At 40.6% G+C, this 14237-nt stretch overlaps 1 protein-coding gene across 50 annotated transcripts in view; it reads left to right on the top strand.

Moving 5' to 3' along the window:
* Positions 1-364: 364 nt before the first annotated feature.
* Positions 365-14237, top strand: part of ubr4 (ubiquitin protein ligase E3 component n-recognin 4) — a 165944-nt gene continuing 152071 nt past the window's right edge. For 44 of the 50 annotated variants that reach the window (XM_090185494.1, XM_090185515.1, XM_090185481.1 and 41 more), the window contains exons 1-4: positions 379-573; positions 3941-4038; positions 4486-4589; positions 7232-7361. In XM_090185494.1, the coding sequence (XP_090041620.1) occupies positions 449-573; positions 3941-4038; positions 4486-4589; positions 7232-7361 (457 nt within the window). In that variant the 5' untranslated portion in view covers positions 379-448. Of the gene's footprint in view, positions 574-3940; positions 4039-4485; positions 4590-7231; positions 7362-14237 lie in introns of all 50 variants that reach the window. The other 6 variants (XM_090185503.1, XM_090185492.1, XM_090185521.1 and 3 more) reach the window with 1 other exon arrangement.

Raw genomic sequence — 14237 nt, 5'->3', positions numbered from 1 at the left:
GTTGTGCTGTAATAGCAACTGTTTGCTATACTTGTCTCGATCCTTTCTACACCTATGTACATCATTTACCTTACTAGTTTAATGTAGTAGTTTATTATAGCCCTTAAAGTGCTTCTTAGGTTTATAATATTTATTTCAACACTTCCTGTTATTTTGTACCCCCTTTCTTTGGTTTCCACTAGTTGCCACAAAGTCAAATTTGAATATAGTAAAAATGAATGAAAACAACTATTTGTCTTTTTTGGTTTAAATTTAAGGTTAAGAGTTAGGCATAAGGTTTGTAGTGTCGTTAGGGGTATGGTTTAAAAATCAACATTTGATAAGAGAAATAGAAGAAATAGGCGGGGGTTATGACTTTGTGGCTGTGATAACTAGTGACGACCTCGTTTCCTTTCAAGGGAGGTTGTTGGAAAAAGAATCGCTCGCTTGTCTAGTACGGAATCTCAAGATGGCGTCGAGTGGAGGAGATGGAGAACCGGACTGGGCTGCTGATGTACGGCCGCTTTTATCAGCTTCGTACACAGCTTTTGAAACAAAAGAGCTACCTCAGCTTATAGGATCTATAATAAACAGGTAAACATCGTGCCTGTTTGCGAATTGCAGTGCTCCGTTGACAAGAAAGAGGTGTATATAACAGCTAGCTAGCATGCTAACTTGGTTAGCTTCTTCACTCAGCTGGATTGCATAGGTGTTAGCATAGCTTGCTAGCTACAGTAGCTATGCCCAGAAGGAATCTGCTTCATCATCAGGCCGAATAGGGTGCGTAGCGTTACGTGCTAGCAATGTTAGCTAGCTAGGTGAAACATCCCTGTCATTTATATACTGCAGCTTACGTTGAAGTAAAACATTATTGTAAAACCATAAATTCTGAAGCGCATTTTGTCATATTTTGCATGATAATACAACCTGTTTTAAAGCCCGAACATTGTCACTTAGCTAGCTTGTTAAATGGAGGCTTTAGTTAGCCACAGCTAACGAGCTAGCCAGCATTTCTAGCCTCAGAAGAATCGAAAACGAAAGCTTAGCCTGTGGTTCTTTTTTAAAAACTTGAGGGTAAATTTGTTTATGTTGCTGATGCCATTTTGTTGTTCTTGAATGTTTCAGATAATAGTTATATTTATGTCAACATCACGAGTGGACAGCTGTTGACGTGATCGTTTCAAATGTCATTTGATGTTGGGCTAGCTAGTTAAGTAAGTTAGCTAACGTTAGCTAAGTATTCAAGATCAACATTTGACTTTGCTCTCCCCGATCCGTTCGAGTTGGGTAACGTTAGCACAACGGGCTTTCAACAGATAACTTACACAATCTGGGACATTTCCTGCCGTTCAATCAACGGTCGTTTCAGTTATTGATTACCCATTGGTTTTTGAAGAATTATTAGTGGCACTAAACTAAGGCATTTGTAAGCTATCTCGACCGTATTATAACCCAAATAATGATAGGCCTAGCAAGGTTGTATGCTTTGTTGTCATTTGAGGACGATGTTTTTATAGCTTCAAATTAGTGTAATCATTTCAGGATGTCTGAATTTGAGTATTATTTCTCCGGCCAACTCCCTGAGCTGAAGTGGTGGGGCTGCTGTTGCACATATTTGTTCTAGCCCAACACTAGCCGAACTGATTCAACTAATCATCAAGTCTTTGGTGAGTTGAATCAGATGTACTTTGCTGGCAGGTGTAAAAAATCGAGCACGCGGCCATACAATCTCCATAGACAAACATTGGCAGTAGAACGGCCTTAGTGAAGAGCTCAGTGACTTTAAACTTGGCACGACATAAGATGCCCATTTTTCCACCAAGTGAGTCAGTCAAATTTCTGCCCTGCTAGAGCTTCCCAGGTCAATTGTGTGCGCTGTTATTGTGAAGTGGAAATGTCTAGAAGCAACAACGCAAGCTCACAGAAAGGTCCCGCCTCCAGTGAGTAAAAAAAATCGTATGACCTCGCGCCAAACAGCCTCTGGGAGCAACTTCAGCACAATAACTTTTAGTCGGCAGCTTCATGAAATGGGTTTCCATGGCCGCCGCCATTGAATAACGTCTTCACCGTCTGGCAGTCCAACAGACGAACCCGGGTTTGGCGGATGCCAGGAGAACGCTACCTGCCCGAATGCATAGTGCCAACTGTAAAGTTTGGTGGAGGTATAATGGTCTTGGGCTGTTTTTCATGGTTTGGGCTAGGGCCCTTAGTTCCAGTGTAGGGAAATCTTAACGTTACAACATACAATGACAATCTAGATGATTCTGTGCTTCCAACTTTGTGGCAACAGTCTGGGCAAGGCCCTTTCTTGTTTCAGCATGACAATGTCCACGTGCACAAAGCGAGGTCCATACAGAAATGGTTTGTTGATTGCTGTGGAAGAACTTGACTGGCCAGCACAGAGCCCTGACCTCAACCCCATCGAACACTTTTTGGATGAATTGGAACGTCGACTGACGTAAAGCCAGACCTAAAGCCAGACCTAAATCGCCCACCATCAGTGCCCGACCTCACTGATGCTCTTGTGGCTGAATGGAAGCAAATCCCCTGCAGCAATGATCCAACATCTAGTGGAAAGCCTTCCCAGAAGAGTGGAGGCTGTTATAGCAGCAAAAGGGGGTGACCCATGATTTTGGAATGAGATGTTGGACGAGCGGGTGTCCACATACGTTTGATCATGTTGTGTATGTACAACAGCAGCTCTGCCACTTTAACTCAGCTAAGGGTCTGGAGAAATATAACCACTCAATTTAATACACATCTCTGGATGCATGGACTGACAGACAGTCCATGACATGATACTTTTGAACAAAATTTGAAGCTATAAAAACATTGTACTCCAGCAACAACAAAAAATACAAACAGATCTGTGAATCAGTTTGACCTTTGGTTGGTGGTTCCCCCCCAGGACTCTAAACCACAACATGTACTGTCCTAGAAAAATAGGTTCTCAGGGCTTGACATGCGGGGTCGCCTGCTGTCTTGGGGAGGTTTTGGAAGCTCTCCAGGCCAGTCGATCATCCCCGTCATCAATGTCCCAGTGAAAATGTTTTTTATTGTAATAATGCTATTTTTCATCTAGACTATATAAAAAGATTCCTGAAGCTGTTCATTCGTTACGTCGATTTTTATTTATCACACGAGCAGCCTATAGATAATCTGTCGGGGCAGAGAGTTTGCAGCTCTCAAACAGCTGGTTGTTGCTTGGAGCAGTTTACTGAAGATGGAACATCTTGCCTGCCACTACTGCTTATCCAAGTTATATCAACCAGTAAATGCTAAGGCAAGAATGGGTATGCAACCCAGCTATTTAAAACGTTTTATTTTTTTAAGTCTTGGTTGAATATTTGCTATAGGCTATTCCATGATGACTGAATTGCCTTTCTTGAAAATCAGATCTTTTTTCTCTAGGCTTTTTTGGTACTTGAAAAGTAATTGACGTTATGCTCAACAATTGATTATGAGCAAGATCATATTTAGTTGTTGTCCTCCACATAAAGCGTTCCATTTTTTACATTTATTTATTTTTGGTCGCTTTCTCATTTTTAAAACATGATACAATAACTCAACTCTTCAACCTCTCAGATGGAGAGACTGATAAAGCTACACGGACAGACTTCATTAGTGTGTTTCTGTCAGGAACACACTGTCTATTTAGTCAGGCAATAATGCCCACATTATTCAGACATATTTTACCATGTAATAATTTGAATGATAATGCCTATTTTTAAAAATAACACATCATTATTCTAAATGGTAATGCATACAGTTGGGGGAGGAGTTTTCCTTCTGTTTTTAAGGCTACTCATTGGCTGACCTATTATTGTGTTCTGTATTTGTTCATGACATAGCATATATGTGTGTGTGGATATATCTCTCTACTTGTCTTGAACTGTAGTTTTCTAATTCATTTATTTTGTAAATGACCCCCTTCCCTCTTCAATTTCCCATGTCATTGCAGTGAATCTGAGATCCTCCACCATGATAAACAGTATGAGCCATTCTACTCGTCCTTCGTGGCGCTCTCTGCTCATTACATCACCACAGTCTGTGGACAAAGTATGTTCCAACGACCCAATAACTACCCGTTTTAACTACTTCCTCAATATCTACCATTTTTTTTCTCACTACTACTTCTTTGTAAATGTCTTTTATTTTTTTTTGTGAGTAGAGGGGAAAAAAATGTTTGATAGTAACACGGATACAGTAGCCTAATTCTGTTTGCAGGCTTGTTTATAGCTAAATAAATGGTCAAAATAAATAATAATTGTACTTGCAAATGAGTAATTAGAAGGCCACACATGCATGTTGTCTCTCTGCTTCTCTTCAGCCTAGTTACAGTAGTCTTATTTCCTATTGAAAATGAGAACTTGTTCTCAACTAGCCTACCTGGTTAAATAAATAAATGTACATTACAATTATATACTAATCTTTAGTGCAGAGGGTTTTTGTCCATTTGATCATGAGGCAACTCATTTCTTCTGCCTCTGTTCCCTCTACCTCTAGTCCCCAGAAACCAGTTGCTGTCAGTAGCAGCAGCCTGTAAAGTATTGATTGAGTTCTCACTGCTGCGGCTGGAGAACCCTGACGAAGCATGCGCAGTCTCACAGGTGAGAGAAGTACATCCTCGTTGTCCCTCAAGCCTGATCCCGGATCTGTTTGTGCTGTTTTTCCCGCCTCCTCATAGTCATTGTCACACCACACCAGAGTTTAGCGAAGACCGCGCGAACAGATCTGGGATCAGGCAGGCAGGCTATCCGTCCTGCGTTGCGTTTATTTAAACCTGCCCTGTGTATTTTATCCAGTGTGTTTTTCTACAGACAGGCACCAGGGATGTACAGTTTCCTGTTTTTAATCTGGAATTCCTCCATTCATTGCCTTCAAAGTATTCACACCCCTTGACTTATTGTTGTTACAGCCTGAATTTAAAATTAATTAGAGATTGAGATTGTTGTCACTGATCTACATACGATAACCCATAATGTCAAAAGGGTAATTTAGTGTTTTTGACATGTTTACAAATTCATACGTTTAAAACTTAAAAATGTCTCCAGTCCAATTAAATATTCAACCCCTTTTGTTATGGCCTAAAAAAAAGTTCAGGAGTAAAAATGTGCTTATCAAGTCACATAATAAGTTGCATGGACTCACTCTGTGTGCAATAATAGGGTTTTAGCATGATGGTTGAATGACTACCTCATCTCTGTACACCTACACATACAATTATCTGTAAGGTCCCTCAGTCGAAGCAGTGAATTTCAAACACAGATTCAACCACAAAGACCAGGGAGGTTTTCCAATGCCTCACAAAGAAGGGCACCTATTGGTAGATTTTTTTTATTTTTAATATCCCTTTGAGCATGGTGAAGTTATTAATTACACTTTGGATGGTGGATCAATACCAGGGCCTAAAATGTACTTTTTGGTCCAACAGCAACTATGTCAAGTAGATATAATATTATTATTATTATTATTCTGGACTCAGAATTTTATTTTGATTTATTTGACAATATTTTTGTTTGAAATTTAACCATTAAAACACAATAACGTCTGAGCAGGTAGTGTTTCTAAAACAATAAATGTATACAGTGTGTTCGGAAAGTGTTCAGACCCCTTGACTTTTTCAACATATTTTGTTACGTTACAGCCTTATTCTAAAATAAGATGAAATCATTTTTTCCCTCATCAATCTACGTGCCACCACATAACGACAAAGCGAAAGCAGGTTTTTAGAAATGTTTGCAGATGGAAACACTGTATACTCACTTTACATAAATATTCAGACCCTTTACTCAGTACTTTTGTTGAAGCACCTTTGGCAGCGATTACAGCCTTGAGTCTTCTTGGGTATGACGCTATAAGCTTGGCACACCTGTATTTGGGGAGTTTCACCCATTCTTCTCTGCAGATCCTCGTCAAGTTCTGTCAGGTTGGATGGGGAGCGTCAATGCACAGTTATTTATTTTTATTTGACCTTTTATTTAACAAGGCAGTTAAGAACAAATTCTTATTTTCAATGACGGCCTAGGAACAGTGGGTTAACTGCCTTGTTCAGGGGCAGAACGACAGATTTGACCCTTGTCAGCTCGGGGATTTGAACTTGCAACCTTCCGGTTACTAGTCCAACGCTCTAACCACTAGGGTTATTTTCAGGTCTCTCCAGAGATGTTCGATCGGGTTCAATTCTTGGCTCTGGCTGGGCCACTCAAGGTCATTCAGAGACTTGTGCTGAGGCCACTCCTACATTGTCTTGGCTGTGTGATTAGGGTCTTTGTCCTGTTGGAAGGTGAACCTTCTCCCCAGTCTGAGGTCCTGAGTGCTCTGGAGCAGGTTTTCATCAAGGATCTCTCTGTACTTTGCTCCATTCACATTTCCCCTTATCCTGACTAGTCTCCCAGTCTCTGCTGCTGCAAAACATCCCCACAGCATGATGCTGCCACCACCATGCTTCACCGTAGGGATGGTGCCAGGTTTCCTCCAGATGTGACGCTTGGCATTCAGACCAAAGAGTTCGATCTTGGTTTCATCAAACCAGATAATCTTGTTTCTCATGGTCTGAGAGTCCTTTAGGTGCCCTTTGGCAAACTCCAAGCGTGTTGTCATGTTCCTTTTACAGAGGAGTGGCATCTGTCTGGCCACTCTACCATAAAGGCCTGATTGGTGGAGGGCTGCAGAGATGGTTGTCCATTGAATGTTCCTGAGTGGCCTAGTTACAGTTATGACATCAATCGGCTTGAAAACCTTTGCCAAGACTTAAAATTGTCTGTCTAGCAAGGATCAACAACCAACTTGAAAGATCTTGACCCTTTTTTTTTTTCCTTTAAAGAGTAATGGGGAATATATTGTACGATCCAGGTGTGCAATCGTCATAGAGATTTACCCAGAAAGCCTCACAGCTGTATTCACTGCCAAAGGTGATCCTAACATGTATTGACTCAGGGGGGTGAATAAATATATTGGTGTTTTGATTATTCCATTAATACAAACTCAAATAGACATTTCTTCCACTTTGGCATTTTAGATTATTCTGTATAGATCGTTTAAAAAAAAACAAACAACGACAACAAGCAAATCTATTTTAATCCCATGTTCTAACAAATTTTAAAATGTATGGAGAAAGTCAACCGTTGTGAATGCTCTACGAAGGCTATGTAAATAATTGAAACTCACCTAATTCCTCTGCCAAAATTTTTATTTTGTCCTGGTGACATCCCAAGAAGACTTTAATTTCCCCCCCCCCCCTTCTCTTCAGAAACACCTGATCCTCTTAATAAAGGGGTTGTGTACCGGCTGCAGCCGCCTGGACAGAACCGAGATCATCACCTTCACAGCCATGATGAAGTCGGCCAAACTTCCCCAGACCGTCAAGACACTCTCCGACGGTGAGTCCTCTGCTTTTTGCTTTTTGCTGAGATACTATCTCACTGTATCGACGTTGTCAAATGTAGACTCAGTACGTACGTGTCAGATCATTCTATGTTGTTGGAGTATGTCAAATATAGCCTTTTATATTTGTTAGGGTAACAAAGTTTGTAAACAAACCAATGGCTCCATCAGTATTAGTCATTAGACAGCTATGGTGCTACTAGTCTAGTCGGTAGACAGCTATGGTGCTACTAGTCTAGTCGACAGGGTTAGACAGCTATGGTGCTACTAATCTAGTCATTAGACAGCTATGGTGCTACTAGTCTAGTCGACAGGGTTAGACAGCTATGGTGCTACTAGTCTAGTCATTAGACAACTATGGTGCTACTAGTCTAGTCGACAGGGTTAGACAGCTATGGTGCTACTAGTCTAGTCATTAGACAGCTATGGTGCTACTAGTCTAGTCATTAGACAACTATGGTGCTACTAGTCTAGTCGGTAGACAGCTATGGTGCTACTAGTCTAGTCGGTAGACAGCTATGGTGCTACTAGTCTAGTCGGTAGACAGCTATGGTACTACTAGTCTAGTCATTAGACAGCTATGGTGCTACTAGTCTAGTCATTAGACAGCTATGGTGCTACTAGTCTAGTCAGTAGACAGCTATGGTACTACTAGTCTAGTCATTAGACAACTATGGTGCTACTAGTCTAGTCGACAGGGTTAGACAGCTATGGTGCTACTAGTCTAGTCATTAGACAACTATGGTGCTACTAGTCTAGTCAACAGGGTTAGACAGCTATGGTGCTACTAGTCTAGTCAACAGGGTTAGACAGCTATGGTGCTACTAGTCTAGTCAACAGGGTTAGACAGCTATGGTGCTACTAGTCTAGTCAGTAGACAGCTATGGTGCTACTAGTCTACTTGTTGCTTAGTTGTTCCCCATGATGAATTTGGGGGGGGGGGGGTCCGTTCATGCGTTAGTCATCTAAGACAGCACTGGCCTGATTTGTAATTTTTTTAAATTATTAATCTTGGGTGAGTGATGCATCTTGGCATAGAGATCCGGCATACTAAATGACACTCATTGGCCCACGGTGGGAGCTATAGTAATGAACTGAAATGGGTGAGACACCAGAGAGGAAGAGGGGAAACAAGAGGGGAAACAAGAGGGGAAACAAGAGGGGAAACTGGGACCAAAATCAGTTTCCCCAAGTAGGTAGTGTGTTTTTTTCCCCCTCTCTTTCTCACCAGGCAAGGAAATTTTGTATGGAAGTCAAAGTGTTGAATTTGGAATGGTTCATTGGCGACGTGTGGCTTACTTGACCGTGTAGACGTTTCGCTGTGCTTGTTACCAGTGTACTGATAAGTAGGACACGTGATATCCCGGCAACTTTGAGAGTTTTATTTTTATATTTTGGAGTTGTGCCTGTTGTTCACGTGAGTGTATCTGCTCTTTCATTGGCTGGAATGGTCCTATCTGATCTTGCCCCCTCCCCCTCCCGACTGCTGTTCCAAAATATTTAGGAAAACATGACAACTTTTTATTTTATTTTTAAATGTTCACCTTTATTTAACCAGGTAGGCTAGTTGAGAACACCTTTATTTAACCAGGTAGGCTAGTTGAGAACACCTTTATTTAACCAGGTAGGCTAGTTGAGAACACCTTTATTTAACCAGGTAGGCCAGTTGAGAACACCTTTATTTAACCAGGTAGGCCAGTTGAGAACAAGTTCTCATTTACAACTGTGACCTGGCCAAGATAAAGCAAAGCAGTGCGACAAAAACAACAACAGTAACACAAGAGAAAAATCTGTATGCAGTGTGTGCAAATGTAGGGAGGTAAGGCAATACATAGGGCCTAGTGGCGAAGTAATTACAATGTAGCAATTAAACACTGGAGTGATAGATGTGCAGATGAGGATGTGCAAGTAGAGATACTGAGGTGCAAAAGAGGAAGAGGGTAAGTAATAATATGGGAATGAGGTAGTTGGATTGGCTATTTACAGATGGGCTATGTACAGGTGCAGTGATCGGTAAGCTGCTCTGACAGCTGATACCTAAAGTTAGAGAGGGAGATTTTAGGGCCCAGCTTCAGTGATTTAAACAAAACAATTTTTGCTATTCGTTCCAGTCACTGGCAGCAGAGAACTGGAAGGAAAGGCGGCCAACGGAAGTGTTGGCTTTGGGGGATCACCAGTGAAATATACCTGCTGGAGTGTGTGCTATGGATGGGTGTTGCTATGGTGACCAGTGAGCTGAGATAAGCCAGGGCTTTACCTAGCAAAGACTTATAAATGACCTGGAGCCAGTGGGTTTGGTGACGAATATGTAGTGAGGGCCAGCTAATGAGAGCATACAAGTCGTAGTGGTGGGTGGTATACGGGCCTTTGGTGACAAAACGGATGGCACTGTGATAGACTACATGTGTTGGAGGCTGTTTTGTAAATGACATCGCCAAAGTCAAGGATCAGTATGATGGTCAGTTTTTACGAGGGTATGTTTGGCAGCGTAAGTGAAGGAGGCTTTATTTGCGAAATAGGAAGCCGATTCTAGATGCTCTGAAAATCAACTCCCGTGTTGGTGTGAGATGTCGGCCATTCACTTCTCATATGTTGCTCCACTACAACATTATATCGTGATACTTTAATACATACTGTGTTCAGTGTAACTACCAAAAATATCCACGGATGTAAGGTCATGCTTAGTTCAATGGGACAAATAGGCTAATTCGCTAGCTAGTCATGTAGCTTTTACATTAGTTTTTTATTTTTTTATTTTTTTATGTTAGCTGGATGAATACCATTTATTCTTCCTAGTTTAGATTTATGAAGTTAAACTTTTTCTGAATCTAGTCATCCTTTATATCTGCGTTGCCATTGACTTGACTAGTAGTAGGTTAAGTGGATGCCCAGGATAGCTGCGAGACCGCTTGGTTAGATGATACATTCCTGTACAGCATGTGGCAGTAAACAGGCAGCAACAAGCTATAGGAGATTAGTAAATAAATGGGAATATTGAGTTTTAAGTATAAAAACAATATGCTTCATTTAAAATGTATCATTTCCATTTTGCTCAGCATTGCGCCAGTGTCTCATACCCTATTCTGTTGCCAGCAACATTGCCTAAAAACAATTGCCAGTTTATCAAGGCCTTTTTGTCTGGGTAAATCCCAGACCGATGCTGAAACATTGTTAACGTTGTGGTTGGCAAGCTGACTGCTTAGGCAGACTAGTTTCTGATTGAAAGCATGGGGATGAAATAACTGATTGCTGCTCAGTTTAGTTTCCTGTCACCAACCACGTTTTCATCCACTGTTTTTAGCCGGCGAATTTCTGTTAAAATTATATCAATGCCAACAAGATAATTTGACATGTTGCCATATTTTTTTTTTTTTGTTGGTTCAATTTGAAATATGTGGAATGATAGTTTAAAATCACATCACATTTTTAAATTCGGGTACATGAAAACGTAAGCTTTTGTGTGCACCAAGTCACCATTCACTAATTTTGATCTGCAATAAGTCCATTTGGTAGAAAATGCATTTTTTTTTTTAAATTTTAGAATATTCTCATGAATATCTGTCTTCAATTGGATGAAAACCTAGCTATTGTTGAATAGTATGGAACTAATCCCATGCGCTTGTGGTCTAGCTCTTATCAGTCTATGAACCTGTATATTTAGGACCCTATAAAATCTGTTTTGCGGAGGACCTAGACGGTATCCTATAATCCAGACATTTTAAAACACAATTCAACAATTTTCTAAAATGTATTGAACTTGTTAGAAAATTCATTAATTTTCCCAAGTTAATCACAAGACATCAACAAAATGCAGCTTTCTGAAACGGCACAGGAATGGATGGCCCCGTCTGTGTGTGCGGTGCGCACGGTTTTTAAAAAATCACTATGTCGCTCAGTCTGATCGTGTGGGGCGTTAGGAAACAAATTAACATATGTTTATACACAGCTCTGATTGGCTGATTTGGGATAGTCTCGAGCCCATCCCCTTATCCAGATGAACAGTCATTGGTCTATTGTAATCAGATCACATTGTGACATCATGATGTGGGTCGAAAGTTCCATCCTGCCTGAACAGGCTGAAATTCCCTGTTTTTTTATTTTTATATTAATATTTTTTTAAATGTATTTTATTATGTTTTTTTTTTACACAAAGGCAACACTGAAAATGTGAAAATTGAGATATTTTGACCTCCTGGTGTGGAAGTATATTTAAAGGAAATCACATTTTTAACTGCACTGCCCCTTTCACTACCTATGCCTACCTGGCAGAATGGTCCCCTGATTATTTGCATAAATCCTGTGGCCATTTTGTTAAGCAAAACTCTGCCATCACATGAGTGCTAAAGGGCACACTTGTATTAAAGGGTAACGACACCCAAAAATCGTCATTTCTTCGATTATTATTTTTATTTATTTCTCCTCCCCAAGACCTTGAAAGTGATCTCCTCATGCGGTTTAAGCATTGTGTTGTGGACTTGCAACATCCAAATTGTTTTCCTATTTAAAAAAAAATGTAATTAAATTATTATTATATTTTTTAGCAATTACCTGATTATTATGATTTTTCTATGGCAGCCTGAAAAAGTAGGAAATACATTTTATAGGGCCCTATATATTAGAAGATATTCCATTTTACTTCTATTGGATGCTATCCCATACTCTAGCCTATTGGTCTAGACAGCATCTCATCGTCAGTCTATGGATCAGTGTTATTTGACTAGTGCTGGGCTGGCAGAAAGAGAGCTTTGTTCCCCTGCTTCTGTCAGTAGGGATTTAGGCCTTTCACATTCCCTCATGGATGGTCATTGGTCCCTGCCCAGAGACGGGGTTGTGTATCTGTGTGTGTGTGTGCTTGACGGTGTTTTTCCCTGTCTGTGTAGACCTGTTGTCCTCTAGTGGTGTCACGATACCATGTTTAGTGTCTCGATACCAAAACAATACCACAGTAAAAAAAAAAGGAATATTAGTCAGTCACAGAATGTCACCACTCGATCCAGAAACTCAGCTCCTGCTCTGTCCAATCGTTGGGCTTCATTTGGGTTCAAAATATCATTCCATTTTTAAACGTTGTACTTTTTTTTCCCCAGAGACAGACAGCCTTGTATGCTTTTTAATGAACCAATATTTTACACTCAATTTGACTTTAGTAAAAACATCTAACTACATGACTTAATGTTAATAATATATTTGAATGGTTTAATCTCTTGATAAACTGGGTCAATTTTAAGAAAATATTTATGATACAGGTGAATGCATATTCAATAAGTGTGTGTGTGTGAATGCGGGGAGTTATTGAGCTCGGCTGATTTCACGGAGCTACAGATGGCAATCTGCTTCTCTTCCATGTGGTACTTACTTCATCGTACTGATCAACAACATTTGCATAGAAGTAGCTTATTTTTTTTTTTATACAAGTGTGCCCTGTCTCGAACCAGTAATGAAGTCATTTAATGAGCCAAGAGCTGTGCGGCCTGTCGGACCCCTCAGTTCGCTTGAGGCAATACATCTTTGGCTGAGGGAGAGAAGTTTTGAGTGGCAATGGTCTTTGAAACAGAATATTTTTTGCGTTATGGTTTGTTAATCACAAACAAAGTAGTAGGGTAGTGAATTGATGTTAGTTTCAGCAGTAAGCATAGAAAGTTAGTGCCTTCAGTATCCAAAATCCGTCACTTATTCCACATTGTTGTTAAAGCCTGAATTCAAAATGGATTAAATATATAATTAAATATATATTTGTTCTCACCCATCTACACACAATACCCCATAATGACAGTGAAAACATGTTTAAAAAATGTTTGCACATTTATTGAAAGTGAAGTCCAATCAATCAATCAATCAATCAATCAAATGTATTTAAAAAGCCCTTTTTACATCAGCTGATGTCACAAGTGCTGTACAGAAACCCAGCCTAAAACCCCAAGCAGCAAGCAATGCAGGTGTAGAAGCACGATGGCTAGGGGAAAAACTCCCTAGAAAGACTGGAACCTTGGAAGTAACCTAGAGAGGAACCGGGCTCTGAGGGGTGGCTAGTCCTCTTCTGGCTGTGCCGGGTCGGAGATTATAACAGAACATGGCCAAGATGTTCAAACGTTCATAGATGACCAGCAGGGTCAAATAATAATAATATCACAGTGGTTGTAGAGGGTGCAACAGGTCAGCAGTCAACTGAGTAAATGTCAGCTGGCTTTTCATAGCCGATCATTCAGAGTTAGAGACGGCAGGTGCGGTAGAGAGAGTTGAAAACAGCAGGTCTGGAACAGGTAGCATGTCCGGTGAACAGGTCAGGGTTCCATAGCCGCAGGCAGAACAGTTGAAACTGGAGCAGCAGCACGACCAGGTGGACTGGGGACAGCCAGGAGTCATCATGCCAGGTAGTCCTGAGGTATGGTCCTAGGGCCCAGGTCCTCCGAGAGAAGAGAGAGCGGGAATTAGACTCCTGCTCACGGCTGGTTGTGACACAGCCTGAAAACAAACCCGGGTCTGTAGTGATGCCTTAACCCCTACGATGCGGTGTCTTAGACCGCTGCGCCACTCAGAAGGCCTTTATTATGTTCCTTTTTATAATAAAAAAAAACCTCCCTAGTTCCTGCTGATGAGAAGCATACCCATAACATGATTCAGCCACAACCATTCTTGAAAATATGAAGTTGTACTCAGTGATGTTGTGTTGGATTTACCCCAAACATAACTCTTTGTAATTCAGGATATACATTTCTTTGCCAAATGTTTTGCAGTTTTACTTTAGGTCCTACGTATGTGTTGGAATATTTTGTATTCTGTACAGGCTTCCTTCCTTTGACTTAGTCAATTAGGTTAGTATTATGGGAAATTACAATGTTGATCCATCCTCAGTTTTCTCCTATCACAGCCAC

Source organism: Oncorhynchus mykiss, chromosome 9, assembly GCF_057628025.1.
Source record: "Oncorhynchus mykiss isolate SJ-2025 chromosome 9, ASM5762802v1, whole genome shotgun sequence".
Classification (NCBI taxonomy): domain Eukaryota; kingdom Metazoa; phylum Chordata; class Actinopteri; order Salmoniformes; family Salmonidae; genus Oncorhynchus; species Oncorhynchus mykiss.
This window is presented reverse-complemented; position numbering and strand designations above follow the sequence as displayed.